Source organism: Mirounga angustirostris, unplaced genomic scaffold (assembly GCF_029215605.1).
Source record: "Mirounga angustirostris isolate CCGP_5_RB_7025 unplaced genomic scaffold, mMirAng1.0.hap1 SCAF_16, whole genome shotgun sequence".
NCBI classification, from domain to species: Eukaryota; Metazoa; Chordata; class Mammalia; order Carnivora; family Phocidae; genus Mirounga; species Mirounga angustirostris.
In genome coordinates, this window is record NW_026991724.1 from 18,392,083 (window position 1) to 18,407,292 (window position 15,210).

The 15,210-nt window shown below is 59.2% G+C and overlaps 1 protein-coding gene across 1 annotated transcript in view; it reads left to right on the forward strand.

The window, feature by feature from the left end:
• Nucleotides 1-15,210, forward strand: part of ATP6V0D1 (ATPase H+ transporting V0 subunit d1) — a 38,198-nt gene that overhangs the window by 15,791 nt on the left and 7,197 nt on the right. Inside the window, exon 2 of the mRNA XM_045890917.3 lies at nt 7,822-7,993. Within this exon, the coding sequence (XP_045746873.1) occupies nt 7,822-7,993 (172 nt within the window). The remainder of the gene's footprint in view (nt 1-7,821; nt 7,994-15,210) is intronic.

Genomic DNA, 15,210 nt, shown 5'->3' on the forward strand with positions numbered 1-15,210 from the left:
GGGCTGCTTGGTTCTCAGGCTGGTCTGTGGCAGGGAAACACAGGCAAGCTGCCCTCTAAGCCCTGTGTCTCCTGGGACAGGCCAGTCCTGTGGAGCCTTAGGGCCTGGGTGGGGATGTTCTGGTGAGGGGATATCCAGGCGGATCTCCGCTCAGTCAGAGGAGAGTTTCTTGGAACTTGCCCTGGGTACAGCAGTAACCAGTTCTGCCCCTCCCTTTGGCACAGGGGACTGTCGCCTGCCTGGCACCCTTCTGACTGTTGGATAGGTTGACTTCCTCATGGGATATGAGGGATGCTTTCATTCTCCCAGCTGCAGGGACGAGGTGTTCCTAAGAGCATGAGGGTAATTAAATGTGGCTCTGCCACCACCTGCCACCTGTCTCAGAGCAGAGAGAAGGGTAGTAAAGCTGGGTCGGGCGCCCTGCTGCTCTGGGACATGGGGAGTGACACTCCCATTTGATCCGTGTATCTGGTATGCTGGCGAGCAGTGCCACGGGCCGCTGGTGTCCGCTGGACCACCTCTGTGGATCAGTCCCATCCCCCTCTGTGAATGCCTCACCTCACTGAAAGGCCTCCAACATGAAACGAAATGGTGGTCCAGGGACCATGGAAGGAGAACTCTCTGTCCTTTCCCTGCAGGGGCCCTGCCGCACGCCAACTGAGACGCAGTAACTTGCATGTGGCCCTGCCAGCAGCGGACTCCAGGTTCTTCCCGAGACTGCTGGCCCGCCAGCCTGGGGGCTTCCCATGGACCAGGAGCTGCCTGTTGGCCGCACCACCTCCTGCCTGCTCCCAAGGCCCCCAGGACAGCAGCTCAGGGTGTGGTGGGTGGTGCAGGCTGGGGTCCTAGCCTCTGTCCAGGTCTGCGGGGCTGCCCAAAGCTCTATATTGTCTTGCTAGTAGGTGAAGTGGGACATGGGCTTGGGGACAGGAGGCCCAGATGTTGAGCCAGTTCTGTTCCTCCCTCCGTCGGAGACAGCAGAGTGGGGCCTGTGTGTTTGCATGCTCTTGCTGCACAAGGCCCCCCATGGCCTTTACAGTGAGGAGGAGGGTATGCCAGATGGAAAGGGTCGGGACAGACCATGGGGAAGAAGGGCAGGGGCATTCATCAGAGTACCAAGTAGGACAGCCTGAGCAATAGGCTGGGGCCGAGAACACATACCACCTGACTGGTGCTGAGGGTCCTGGTTAAGAGGCTCTGGCTGGGATCCTGTCTGCCTGGAGGGACGGACTATGTGCGTACCGCTCCGTTCTAACACTGCCTCTGCTCAGCGTCTGTCACTGGTGCCCTGGCTGGCGGGCGCCGCACAGCCTTTCACCAGGTGACTGGCCAGGAGCCTGGATCCAGAGGGATCCACAAGCTGCTCAGAGCCAAGCTGTGGGACAGGATTTGGACCCAGGTCACTGTGGCTCTAAAGCTCAGGTTCTCACTCCCCTGCCCCACTCAGCCACCTAAGGAGCAATGTCCAAAACCAGTGATCTGGCAAAACTGGGCTGCAGAGCGGGGCAGGGGGCAGGGGCTGCGGCATGCATCAGCTGACGGCTGATCGCTAGATCTGTACTGGCCAGGGCAAGAGACCATGGGCATCTCAGGTGGAGGGGTGGGCAGTGAGGAGGTTCTGGAAGGGGAACGGCAGGCGGCACCTGAGGGAGTGGAGGAAGAGCTGGCATTTGGTAGGACGAGCTGGAACTCAGGGTTAGTTGGTTGGTGTTACGTGAGGTTGGGAGGGGGCCTGTGCTGGGCCCTGGCAGAGGTCTGGGGGTGAAAAGGATGCTTAGTCTGTGCTGCGGGTCCCAGGTAGACCCCGGGTTAACGGTTTCCGTGCTGTGGCTCCCACTCTGGGAGTTCCAGATGTGGTGCTCTGACCCTGCAGAGCCAGCCAGTGCACACATCTGCTTTGGAGCTGATACGAAGAAGAGGTCTCAGCCACCCCCAGAGCCTGGGGAGGAGACTCAGGCACAGCACATTTGCTGAGGCGGGGCTGTGGCTCCATTGGGCCATCAGCCTGGCCATCTGTCCGTATCTGTCCATCTGTCCGAGTTTGCCTGCTTTGAACCCCTGGAAGTTGCAGCTTTAGAGAGCATCTGGGGCAGAACAAGCCCTGGAGGTAGAAGCCAGTTCAGTCTCTTCAGAGTAGACCCCTCACCTGGGTGCAGGGCCGTGGTAGAACAAGCTCCGAGGGGCCCCAGCACCCTTGAAGGGAGTGGCAGGGTGGGCATGCTGGGCTCTAGGGAGATTTGCACATCTGGTTTTACTCAGCGGGCCGCAATTCCTGAAAATCCCTGAGCTCCCCAGGAGAGCATCGTTGAGTGACCTCTGGAAAAGCAGAAGTGAAGTCTGGGAACACACTGTCCTCTCACACTGTTCCGCGGCCAGCTGGCCAGCGGGGCCCCTCTGTGGGCCATGAGGCCCTGGGTGAGTGGAGAGCAGGGGGCTGCCCCGCCCGGGGTGCTGTGCCAGGCGCTGCCTGTGTGCCTGCTGGGCCCCGGGGCCAGTGTGGGACCAGCCCCCTGGCACGGGCCAAGGCCCTCCCTTCTTCCTGTCTCCCTGGGGCCCTTGGGGAGGGGCTCCCGCTCGGGGCTGTAAGGGCCACGTGCTGCCTGCCCCTGGGAGTCCTGGATGGCCTGAAGATCACTTTCGGGGCTGGCAGGATCTGGGAAGGGTTTCAGGAAGTGGATGGGGAACGGGGCTGCCTAGCTGCCACCGCTCAAGGCCTGGCTGGGACTGGCTGCCAAGCCCACACTTTGTCCCACCCAGAGAAGGGAGTGCTGCTCAGGCCAGGCGTCCGCATGCCCTCTTGCTAATCAGGGGCTGGATGGTCATCAGAGGTGTCAGCTGGGGCCAGGGCTCTGCTGCTGAGGGGTCCCGACCTGGAAGACATGGGCTGAGGAGTAGGCAGGGGGTGAAGGGACGGGGAAGCTGTGGAGCCAGCTTGATTCTGGTGTACGCTGTGAGCCGGGGGAGGAACAGCCGTGCGGGGTGGGTGGGGCTGCAGCCTGCCCAGGGGACTTCAGAGAGCTCAGCAGAAGCCTGCAGGAGCCAGGGCCATGATCTTTGACAAAGGCAGACTCACGGAGGACAGTGGTGCTCTATGGAAGAGGGAGGGCAGAGGCCTCTGGCTGAGGAAGCAGGCCTGTTTCCTGCACTTGAGGGGCTTTTTCCCGAGGGCATTCTGTAGACATCCCTGAAGCACTCGCTTGGGACGGAGATCATAGGCGAGTCGCCCTAGTGAGAGCATGGGACCAGTAGAGCAGAGAGTTGATGACTGAGGCTGGGGCGGTGCTAGGGTTGAGGGCGTGGGGCTTCACAGACTGTAGGGAGGAGGCAGGGCTCTAGCCCTGAGGCCACAGAGGCCGCTGGGTAAAGGTGACAACGACTCACTGGAGTTGGATGACTTCACTCTAGTGACGGTGTGAGAGTGGTCTTGGGAGCAGGAGCCAAAACGTGGGGCAGGAGGCCAGCAAGAGGGCACCATGGTGGTGAGGAGGCCTGAGTGGCACCGGAAGATGGGAATTGTGGGGAGAGTCACTGTAATATTGGGACAGGCGACCCTGGGAAGCAGAGGAGGCAGGGGAAGGTCCTGGGTGGGGTGAGGGGTGCTGAGGAGCAAGCCCAGAGCTCTCAGGGGAGGCTGGAGGCACTGGGAAACTGAGTTGGGGGGCTTCCTCTGAGGAGGGGTTTAGGTCAGACTGCAGAGAGAACTTCCTGATAGCATCACCGTCCTCTTGGACATGAGAAATCAGCCTCTGAGGAAGTCTTTTTGCTATGAGAGCTCCCAAGCTGGCCAGACATTCCTGGTGCTGGGCCACGGATGGGAGGATTTGGGGTAGACAGCTGGGCTTGTGGGTAGACCAGAGCGGTCCCCTGAGTGTATGCTAACCAGAACACTGCTCATGCCTCAGCCCCGGCACGTCTGGGGCTCTCAGGGGCTGTCACCGAGGCTGTCAGGCTGCTGAGCTCGAGGCACAGAGTAGAACTAGCCCCTGCCTTCCCAGAGCCCCTGGCATCCTTGGCCGCCCTTGGGGGCTGGGCCAGGGCTGGGGGGCTGGGTCTCCCACGAAGCTCTCAACAAGTTCCAGGCCTCTACTCCTGTGTTTAGACCCCACCCCCAGGCACACCCCTTTCTCTGCGTCCCTCAGAGCCCGCAGGAAGCTGCTGGTGGTGGTGGAGGAGGTGGTTCTAGCGGGCCTCCTCCCAGCCCTGAGGACTGTCTGAAGGGCCTGGGGCTGCCCATAACTGGTTCTGGGCGCCAGGTTGCTTGAACAGGGTCAGAGCTGGTTCAGAAGCCCTGTGTGGTCCAAGCAGAGGGATCGGCTAGCCTGCCTGCCTCCAAGTCGCCTTCTTGGCTGGCAGGCTGTCCCCTCTCCCTGGTTCATAGGGAGACGCAGGGCTTGGCCAGGGAAAGTGGTCTGGAACGGCCCTTTGACATCATCCCTGGGGGCCTTTAAAAAATGAATTTCCTGGTAAGGAAGACTCCTTGGGCCTTGGGCAGGATTCTCAGCAGAGTCTCCTGGATTTGCCGCAATCTGACAAAAGCCAGCAGAAACCAGGCAGCTGTCTGTGCTCCAGCCCCCCTGGGACCACAGCTTCCCCAGATGCAGCGTCAGCAGAACGCAGGGCCAAGGCCCCGGGGGCTTTGCTGTCAGGCCTGTGCTGAGCCCTGCGGGTGGGAGCAGGCAAGGAAGAGCCCACCCCTCAGCTTTGACCCTCTCATTCACATGCACAAGTTCCTGGCTTCTCTAGGAATAGACGTGGCCTCAGGTGATACCAGAGGGGCTTGCTGAGCATGATGTCAGGTGGGCAGCGAGTGTCCAGGCTGCCTCCAAGGTCATGAGGGCAGCATGCCCTCTGCCCCCTGCCCCCTGCCAGCTTTTCTGGGACTAAAGTCTGTCTAGGCAGTTGGGTCCATATCTGCAAAGCCCACCCTGGGCCAAGGGCCGTGGGAGAATGTGGTCAAGGATGTAAAGGGTGGGGGAGGAAAGGAGGCCAGAACTGGAGACCAGAATCCACCAGGTTTGATCCACATCCCGGCCCCTCGACACCTGACTGGGACTCTGTATAGGTTTCATGTTCCCTCTGATTGCTCTTTTCTAAGTCTGTGAAATGGGCATGGCTGGGAGGTCCAGCGCACATGTTGCTCCTGGCACGGGACTAAATACACAGCAGGGAGCCCTCTGTTTCCAGTTAGAGTGGGTCTGGGTTTCCCCTGGTGTTGGGGTGCTGACTCCCACTTGACCAGTGTATTGGATGGAGAGTCAGTGGGAGCTGGAGAGCGGGGAGGGTACTTGGCAGTGGGGAAGCTGTGGAGCGCGCCTTCCCAGCGAAGAGAAGCCCTGTTTAGAAAGGCAGAGGCAGGGCACAGTGCCGGAGAGCTGAGGCTAGGGGGACAGCATTTAGGGAAGCCTCCAGCAGCACATGCAAGGATGCTTTGGAGGGGAGGAGGCAGGAGGCTGGCCTGGGGCCCAGGGCCTGGACTTGCTGTCCCAGAGAATAGTGGGGTCACTGGCATGAGGGGCCCTGCTAAGGGGACTGGGTTTTGCCCTGGCCTCCAGGCCCAGCTGTGAGCTAGAGAGGAAGGAGTCTTCTCGACTGAGATGGGCTCTCGCTGGCTGCAGTGGCTGGGTGGATCAACGAACAGGTTTGGTCTGGCAGCTACCGCACTAGACGGTCTGACCCAGAACACCACATTCCAGCCCCGGCTTCCAGCTGCTGTCAGCTCTGCAGCTTCCCCTAGTGGGGATTTGAGCACCTGCTGTGCCCTGGCCAGAACCCCTTGCCCACTTTGTTTTTCAAGCGTCACAATGTGTGATAGATACAAGTATATTAACTTCAATACTATAGTAAGAGGGATCAGTTCATATACTCACGCTCTGTTTTACACCCACAAAAACCACTTCGAGAGCATTAACGATCCCTCAAAACTGATCAGTTGTGTGCAAGTAAAACCATGTTTCTTTTAAAAAGAATTCTGTGCTTTTCCAGGGTCGAGGATGTTAAAATCTGGCACATAAAGCCCATTACTAGAGGTAGGAATACAAGGTGATGGACTATTCCAGCAACCATCAGTTATGGCTAAGAATTTTTCTTTGACAGCCCAATGGGTAATTAAACATTGCAACAACTTGAGTGCCACTGAGCAAAACACCTTCTCTCACCCATGCCTTAGTATAAGCATAGGTGGGCCTTGGCCAGACCATGGTAGGGATGGGGAAGAATGGAACCCAGGGCAGGGACTCGTGGCAGACAGCCTGGGGTGAGGATGTAAGAGTGTGCACAGCTCCTGGGCCAAGGGCAGCAAGGTCCATGGGGTAAAGCAGGGGGCTGGTGGCTTCTCCCTGCCCTCCCTTGCCCTCGGTTCTGTCCCACTTTTGGGTGGCTGTGGAGAGAAGGAGATGTGAGTGGCAGGGTGATGGCAAGAGCAGCAGATGGTGAAGGCCTCCTGCAGGCTTCACAAGGCTAAAGTCTACTCTATGAGGGCCCGGGAGCCACAGAGGACATGAGTGCTGGCGGCCACCTGGGTGCCACCCAGAGCTGCAGGGAGAAGACATCTCAGCCAGGGGCGCACACGCCCCTCCCTCCCTCTCACCTCCCCCTGTCACCTGCTCCTTCATCTCTCCTTTAGCACCCCTGACTCCAGGCTGGGAACGTTCTTCTCTTGATGGGGTACAGGGGTAGGGACTTCAAAGGAATTATATGCCACACTGACCCTTCCTTTGAAGTGGCCCCAGATAGCATGGCCCTCCAGGCCCACAGACACACAGGGAGGCTTGATCAGGGGGGCTTGTGGAAATGTTCACGAGTGATACCCTTTCTGTCCTCCCCTGGACAGCCTCCCCAGGGGACAGAAGACACGTCATTCCTTACAGCAGAAGCCGGCCTTGGCTGTTGGGCCTTCATACACGCACGCACGCACATATGGGTACCTTCTTGGCCACTGTCCTTGGTACTGCTGTCGCTGCTACAGTGTCCCCCATTTCAAAATCCAGGACTAAACCCACCTGCTGTCCTCACCAACACTCTCCCCAGACTTTTGTCCATTCCCCAGTTATTTACTGAGCATGAAAACGCACCAGAATATACTCTGTTCTAGGCCCTGGGACACTGCAGTGGCCCCAGATCCCTGCTATCATGGAGCTTATGGGTCCTGTGACGGGTGGAACAGTGTTACGAAGAAGAGCGGCACACGTGAAGGGACAGGGTGGTGAGGCTGCAGGAGAGGTCTTTGAAGAGGGGATGTCTGAGGAGAGAGCATTACTTTCTAGGCAGAGGGACAGGGAAGGCCCAGCCTGGCATGTTCTCTCACCGTCTCAGTCCTATCTTGGTGTCCACTCAAGTCCTGCCTCCTTTATTTTATATGCATTGTTTCTGCCCAGGGTGTGTTGACTTGCTCTTCTAGCCCTGAGGCTCTGGAGGGCAGGGCCCACGTCTTACCCTGCTCTAGGTTAAGGCCATCCCAGAGCCCACCATACAGAAGGGCCTCAAAGGCAATGGGCTGTAAATGGCACCCGGGGTTGGGGTTTCCCAGGCCTTCTTGTCCTTTGGAGGAACAGTTGTTCTACTTGTGCTTGGCCTCTGAGGCCCAGTGTACTGGCTCATGGCCCAAGGGTCTGGGACATCTCTGGAGCCTTGGCCTGACTGCCCTGGAGTAGGCCCTGAGCCAACAGGGAGGTGAAGTCGGGGACACGAGGTCAGGCTAGCAGCAGGCCACAACTCTAGGGGAGAGACTGGGGCCCAGAGTCCGGGTGGGGATGGGGTCTTGGGGTGCTGGGGAGGCTCAGCATGGCCAACCCTCACCCCCCCACCCCCTGCCTCGGCTTTCAGACCTGAAGCTGCACCTGCAGAGCACTGACTACGGCAACTTCCTGGCCAATGAGGCCTCGCCGCTGACTGTGTCAGTTATTGATGACCGGCTTAAGGAGAAGATGGTGGTGGAGTTCCGCCACATGAGGAACCACGCCTATGAGCCACTCGCCAGCTTCCTGGACTTCATTACGTAAGTGTGCCCTGGAGTGCCTTCCCGTCCCTCTGGGCAGCGTAGCTGCGCCTGGTGCAGCTGGTCTAGCGTGGGCTCAGGCCAGCTGCCTGCAGGGTCTTCCTGGGCTATGTGGCTGCGCTGGCCGTTCGGCAACCCTGGGCCTCCGGGACACCACCAGCCACTTCACTGCTGCCTGGGAAGCTGGTGGGCAGGCAAGAGTGTCCCACACTGTCGTGTTGGGTGAAGCCCTTTTCCCTGCACCCCTGGCATTACAGAGATTGGGGTGGGGAGACCAAGGATGATGGGAGCACTTTTCCTCCCTCACCCTGCAGCATGCACACTGAGTACTGCTAGGTCCCCACTTCCCATCCTGGGGTCAGGGCTAAGGGCATGGGCGGAGCTCTGGAGAGCCAGGTTCTTGGAATGCACCAGTCAGGCCCTCTGGCCCTGTCTGAGCTGAGGCCCATTCTCCATCTTCTCTGTCCATGGCCTTGGGTCTTAGGGAGAAGGGGGAGGCTGAACACCTGGCTGCCTTTCCCATTTCCCCAGGCCCCCATGCTTATGACCCTTGACTGCCTGGCTTCCCCACTGTCTAACCGTTGGGTGTAGCCCTGCCTCCACTAAGCTCCTGGAGAAGCTGAGCAGAAGAAAGGCCCCTAGGTCCTGCAGGCTGAGGGGGAGGGGCACGTGGATGAGGCAGCCCCTGCTTGCCAGGTATGCCTGTGGAAATGGAGCTAGAGAGGCTCCTTCTGCCAGGATAGCCCAGGAGCCAGGAGCCAAGCCTGGTGAACCAAGAGATGGCCCCAGAGGTGTGACTGGTGGCTAGCTTAAATGAGTGTGCACTGTGTTAGTGGAGTGTGTGAGTGTGTGTTGTGGGGAAGCATTTCCAGGTACTCTTCTGGGCACTGTTGAGCTTTTACCATTCCCTGATTTTGGTGCTCCCACCCGCCTCCCTGGCACCTGGCACACCTGCCTGGCTCAGTGCTTCCTGCCTGCCCTGCTTCTCACCCCTAGCAAAGAGAAGCCACCTACTCAAGATCCACTTGCTCAAGGAGGGGCTGCAGCTCTGCAGAAGGGCTCCCTCCTTGGGTGGAGGCCACAGGCTGGGACCCTTGAAAGGCTCGGGGAACCTGCCCAGGCTGGGAAGCAGTCTCTTTCCCGGCCACAGGTCTCCTTTCTTGGGGCCTTCTTGCTATCCTGGCTGGGCCTGTAATTGCACCTCCCTGGCTCTGGTCAAGGTACAGACAACATGACATGGTCCTTCTGGGGCGGGAGGCCAGAGATGGGGCATGTCTTGTGCTGCTGAGTTGGGGGTCACGCTGGAGCGTCCCATGTGTCAGTCAGCCCCCTGTCCTGGGCCTGCGGTATCCCTTGCCCCAAGGCCAGAGCTGGGGACATACCAGGAAGCAATGCATGTATTGCCAGAGCCCAGCCTTCACCTTGTTTGCACAAGGCTCTTTCAGCTTCCTGATGAATGTTCTGGCCTTGCCAGCTAGGCTGGCCAGAGGAGGCCTGACCCATGCCAGTGGTCAGAGGGCAGTTGTCATCCATCTCACTGCCCGCTTGGCCACCTGCCTGTGCAGCTAGCTCCTGGCCTTTCTTGGTACCCTTAGAGGCTTGGTCGCAGCCTGCCAGGCCATGAAACTGGAGAGGGCTCCGAGCGTGACTGAGGCCGCACAGCTGCCAGCTCTTTGCTGGAGGTTGGCTGCAAGCAGCAAGCGTGCTTAAAGCAGCCAAGCACTGTCCTGTGGCAGGCCGTCACTTCCCCGCCCCTTCCATTCATGGGTGATCGTGGCTTAAGTCTTCCCATCTCCTCATTCCTGCCCTCACTCAGGAAGAGCTCAGCAGCCACGTGTCAGCCTGTCTGAGCCTGTGGCTGCTCGTTCTATGACCTCGTCATCTCCAGTGACCCACTCCTCTGCTCTCCACTCCAGCCGCTCCCACCGATGGCTACCCAAGGCCATGTCACTACTGGAACTGTTCCACCCCAAAATCGCTGAGTCAGCCCCCCGCCGAGTCAGGCCCTCCAGCCCACTCTCAGTCCCTTGTGGGACGCGGGTTCCGGACTTAGCAGGACACTGGGCCTTGCTTCCTCCCCTGTTGCCCCTTCTGTCTTCATTTTTCTCCCTCCCCAGCTGAGGTTCCCTGGTCCATCATTTGAGCACTCTTCTGCCAGCATCTGCAGCTCTCTTGGCTGCCCGTCTTCTGGTCCCGCCCTGGCTGGCAGCCCCCCAGCCCTGGAGGAATCCCAGCAGCCTCTGGCCTGGAGGCGCCCTCCCCCACCTCCACAGCCTGGAGCAAAGCTGGGGAAGCCGGCCTTGCGCGGTGATCCCTGCTGCCAGACGTGCTGCTCACCAGCAGAGCTGGCCTCGGCTTGTCTTTGCCCGGCCGGCCGTTTGCCCTCCCTACCCAGCACCCCGCAGCCCCCCGCCAAGGTTGGGAGAGCACCTCACCGTCTTGCACATCACTCCCCTCCTGCCCCCAGCCTTCTCTCTGGGCAGATGGCTCACCTTCCTCCTCCATGGAGACAGTAGAAACCAGTCACCTCCCAGCACCGCATCTGTGTCCCCAACCCTGACCCGAAGGCAGAGGCTCCCTCTTCTCTTGGGTCCTTCTGCCAGAGTCCCGAGCCCCCTCACCCCACTCCCTGGACCCTGACTGGCCACTCACATGTACTCACCTGTCTGTACAGCCACCTTCCACTTCCAGGTTCTTCCTATCAGCATCTGAACAGTGCAGATCTCTCACACCGTTAAAACCCCACCTCCTGAGGCCTATTCTTTTACACACACTCTTTGTTCTCTCACCCCTGCGCCCAGCCCTGCCCATCCTTTGCGTCCCCAGTCTGCTCCCAGCCCTCCCATCACTCACCACAAGGCCCTGACCAAGGTCACCGCTGACCTTTACGTGGCAAGGTTTCCAGGCCTCATCAGGAGCCACGGCCCTCTCACCCTCACTCCCACAGCATCTCTGCCATTTCACTCCTGCCTCCCTGTCTGCTCTTGGCCTCCACTCCACCTCCTCCCCTTCCTCCTTTCTGGGTCATCCCACAGTGTTGCAGAAAGAGGGGATCCCTTCCGTCGGGGCCAGGGCCCGTCCAGGGCAGGACCCCGAGACGGGGAACTCACACCTGGCTTCTCTGAGGAGGTGGCTGTGTGGCTGAGGGGAAGGGTGTTTACAGGAAGAATTAGAGGAGGGGGGCTTCTGGTCCAAGGGAACCATACATGTCCTGAGCAGCTGGAGCATGGAGCCTCCAATCCTAGGGATGTCCAGAGGAATGTAACCAGAGAGGAGAGTGTGGTTACCTCAGGGAGGGGAAGCGTCTGCTGGTGGCTCCATCCTGGGTGTTACTACTTGAAGGAACAGTGCCATCATTGTCCACAGACAAAGCTGGCCCCACTGGGGTGGAGGTTGGGACCACCACGAGAGATCAACTTGGCTCCATCCCTCAGAGTCTCTTAGTTGCCTCCAGAGCTGCCCCTGGGTGGCGGGAACAGGATTCCCCAGGAGGTGATGGGTTCCTTGTCACTGAAGGTGTGCAAAAAGAAGGAGGTCAAGGCCTTTTCTGCCCTCCCATGGTGAAAGACAGGGGTCCCATGGTTTTGTAGATCCCTTTGGCCAACACACATGACCAGTATCAGCTCTGGGCTAGGCCCGGCACCAAGAGGGAGGGGCGTGTGAATGCAGTGGGATGTGGGTGCTGGTGGTGGTGTGACAGCTTCTGCAGGGGCCTGTGGGCAGCTGCTACAAAGAGAGCCAGGGTCATAGGAGGCTTCCCGGCATGAAGAGGACTGCAGGGTCATGTGGGGTTAGAGAGGCTGCTCAGGAGAATGGGTGGTGAGAGCAGAGGCAGCTGTCTGGTGGGCAGACAGGCCTTGAGCAAGTGAGAATCTGGGAAGTAGGCTGTCATCGGTCATGTGGTCTTGAAACGATTTCGCTCAATTTCATGGTGATAAACGTAATATGTCACTGTACCAAGGGTCCTCTCTGGGCCGAGCCATTAACTTGCTTTGAGACTTGGGTTGGAGCCTCTATTAGGCTCTTTTGGCACTGGGAGGGGCATCTTGATCCAGGCCATTCCATGACGGCTTCCCATAGGAGAGCAGGCCCTGAAAGGGTAGCTGGGACAGTTGCTTGTGGGAGGTGAGTCTGGTCTCTGGGAAGTTTCAAGTGGGCCTCAGAGGCTTTGTCTTTAGATGAGTGAGCCTCCCTGGAGGATGCCTTCCCCCTTGAGCAGCGGCCAGGTACCTGTTGGCAGAGCTTGGGCCTGGTAAGTGGCACCATCTGGGAGAGGTGAGGTCCAATCTTTCTTCTGTACCAGGGACCTCAGTGCCACCAGCTGGAGTGGGTAGCTGGAAGGAGGCTTTGTCCCAGGACAGTGGCCTCCAGTACCCAGCGGGCCTTTTAGCGTACCTGCCATTCTCCCCAGAACTTTATGCGCCACGGGCCACAGAGGCATCGGGTTACCTTAGGTTACTCCCTATCAGGTTACCTCCTCTCCTGGCCCTCTGGCCCTCTTTTTTTACAACCACTGTTTTTGGGTCCTAGCAGGGTCTCTACAGCTGGGGCTCTAGACCTGCCATGGTTTCTGGGCCTGCATTAGACCTGTCTCCGGCCTTGAGAGTGAGCCAGCAGTGACACTCTTTTCCGGAGACTGAGGGAGAGCTCACAGGAGCTCTTCAAGTCCCAGAAGGCTTAGGTCAAGTGCGAAGACCCAGCTGGGCCTCTGAGGAGGGGCAGGATTTTGATGATAAGGTGAGGGACTCATTAGCTCTGCTGTGGGCTGCATTTTGGTTATCCTGATTGCAGAGGGGAGACTGTGGCTTGGCAGGTAGTATGCTGTGGCCACGACTTGATATCTCTGTACACCTTCTGCCCTGGGCAGGGCCCTGCAGGACTCTGATGTGATTGAGCACAAGTACTGTTTAGGAGCAGCCTCTGCTGGGAGCTGTAGGATGGACAGACTGGCAGAGGTACCTAGCCATCGGGGGCTCCTCACCAGTGCCAGGCCAGCCCCCAGGGCCAAGATGATGAGAACATGGAAGCAAGCCATGCTCCAGCAGGTGGCGCCAAAGGGTGCAGCAGAGGGACCAGGCTTGGCTAGGGGCTCTGAAGACTTCTTGGAAGAAGGGCTTCCTAAACCCCAACCCGAGACTTCTGTGGGCCCAAGCTGAGTCTTATAGGCTCAGGGTGAGGGAGGGCCTCTGGGCAGAGGAATACAGACTCCCCAATCCCCACCCCACAAGGGCCTCTTTGGCCTGGCGGGCAGCCGCCTGTCCACTCCCCAGCTGTCTTCCTCTGGAGGGAGATGCTGACCAGCTGGAACCTCATTTTCTCCTGTTGAGGCCAAATGAGGGGAGGATTGGTGGAGTGGCTTTCTGGGGGCAGGGAGGCAGCTGCTGAAGCCAGGCGAGGAGGAGGAGGATTTCCCTGCCTGCTGAAGGCCTTGGCCTTGGGGGAGAAGCAAACAGCCAGCACCATCTCTGCCAGGCCTGCTCTGCCTCTTTTCTCCCAGGAAAGACGATTCTGACTCTCACTGGGCCGAGGAGAAAAGCAGGGGCTGCTTCTGCAGCAACCTTGTCGTTGACTCAGGGAGAGGGAAGAACGGGGCCTGGCACAGGATTATCCAAGACTGGCCTAGCCTGGGTTAGAATGGGGCCCTGGAAGGGGCTGGGGAAATGTGATCAGAAGTGGCCCTTAATTGGCTCAGGATTTTCCTTGGTGCCCAGCCAGGACTTCTAGCAGGAGAGGCTGGGGGTAGCTAGGGGTTGCTACCACTAGCCCCCACGTCTGCTCTCAGGCCTGAAACGTGAATCACAGCTGGCCTGTTTCACACCATTGGAGGGCAAACAGCGAAGCCGGGATGGTAGAGTCTTCCCGCAGGGCTCTCCCCTGAGTCGCCACCAGGACCCTGAGGAGTATGAGCGCCTCTCCTGGACCCTGACCCCAGCCCACCCCCAACATAAACAGATACCCTGAGTTGTGGACACAAGGAGTGGGGAGGTTTAGAGAAAGAAAACTGGCTTGTGGGGATCCCTCTGAGAAGACAAGGCTAGATGGGGAGTGGAGTGCCAGGGCATGGGGACCCTGGAAATGGGGACATAGAGCTCAACTGCCCAGTGGCATGGCAGGGCTGAGTGCCTGTACTCTCTCTTCTTTTTTTGGACAGTGGGGTTGCTGATGCTGGTGGTTTGGGGATCAATAGGATAATAAAGGCCTAAGAAGTATGTTCTGCCCCCTATCCCTGTCCAAAGGGTTGTGAGAGTGTAGAAGAGCATCTTCAGGGTGGGGGCGGGGGTCTTTGTGGCTGTCTTGGGGAACAGGATGGCTGGAGTGGGGCTGGATGGGATGCAGGTAGAGGGCTGCGGGAGGTGACATGTAGTCCTGTGGTACTGTGCTACGTGAGATTCTGGAGGCATTGAGAACGAGGGATGCTGTCTAGGGTGGAGGGGATGCAGGCTTGGGCTGGAGGCCAAGGCACAGAGCTCTAGCGAGCTGTCTCTGAGCTCCCTCTGCTCTGCCAGCTCTGTCAGGTCAGGGGCAGAAGGCTGGCCATTTGGGCTTCTTGGCTTGCAGCTACAAATGAGCCCTGCTTGAAGCTCTCAGTTTGAGAAGGGGGGGCCTGTCTCTTCTCAGTGCACATCCTGTTGCTGACCCAGCCGGTTTGGGGGCGGAGAGAGGGCAGCTGCCTGGCCCCAAGCTCAGGAGAGCAGAGGTTGCAGCAGGGCGCTGGGCTGGGTGAGAGCTGAGGGAGGGCGCAGTAAGCAGGGGGAGTGGGGGTCAGGCCAGGACAAGGAGCTGTGACTTCCTCCTGCCGCCTTCCTGGAGGGCCTTGTGGGAGCTCCCCACATGGCTGGCCCTCTGACTTGAGGCCTGGGCCACCCCTTTCCCATTTTTCTCTTGGTATTTAGGGCCACTGCTCACCAGGGGTCTTCTGTGGACAGCTTCAGCCTTCCCAGGACAGGGGCCGATCTGCAGGCCACTGAAAAGCTAGGGCCAGACCTGTGCTCAGTGGCTGTTCAGGGCAGAAGCCTCCACCCTGGCTCTGACCCTGCAGTGGTGCCCCGCCCCCCGGGCCTCATCCACTCCCTTATTCCCCGAGTTCATCACTGGTGACAGGCTGGAGGAATGTTGTGGTCGCTGCCACCTGACTGTGCCTGGGGCCTTCTCCCATCTTCACCCTGTGCCCACAGAGGCGACTACACGGCTCTGCCTCAGCTCCTTTGTGGCATTGT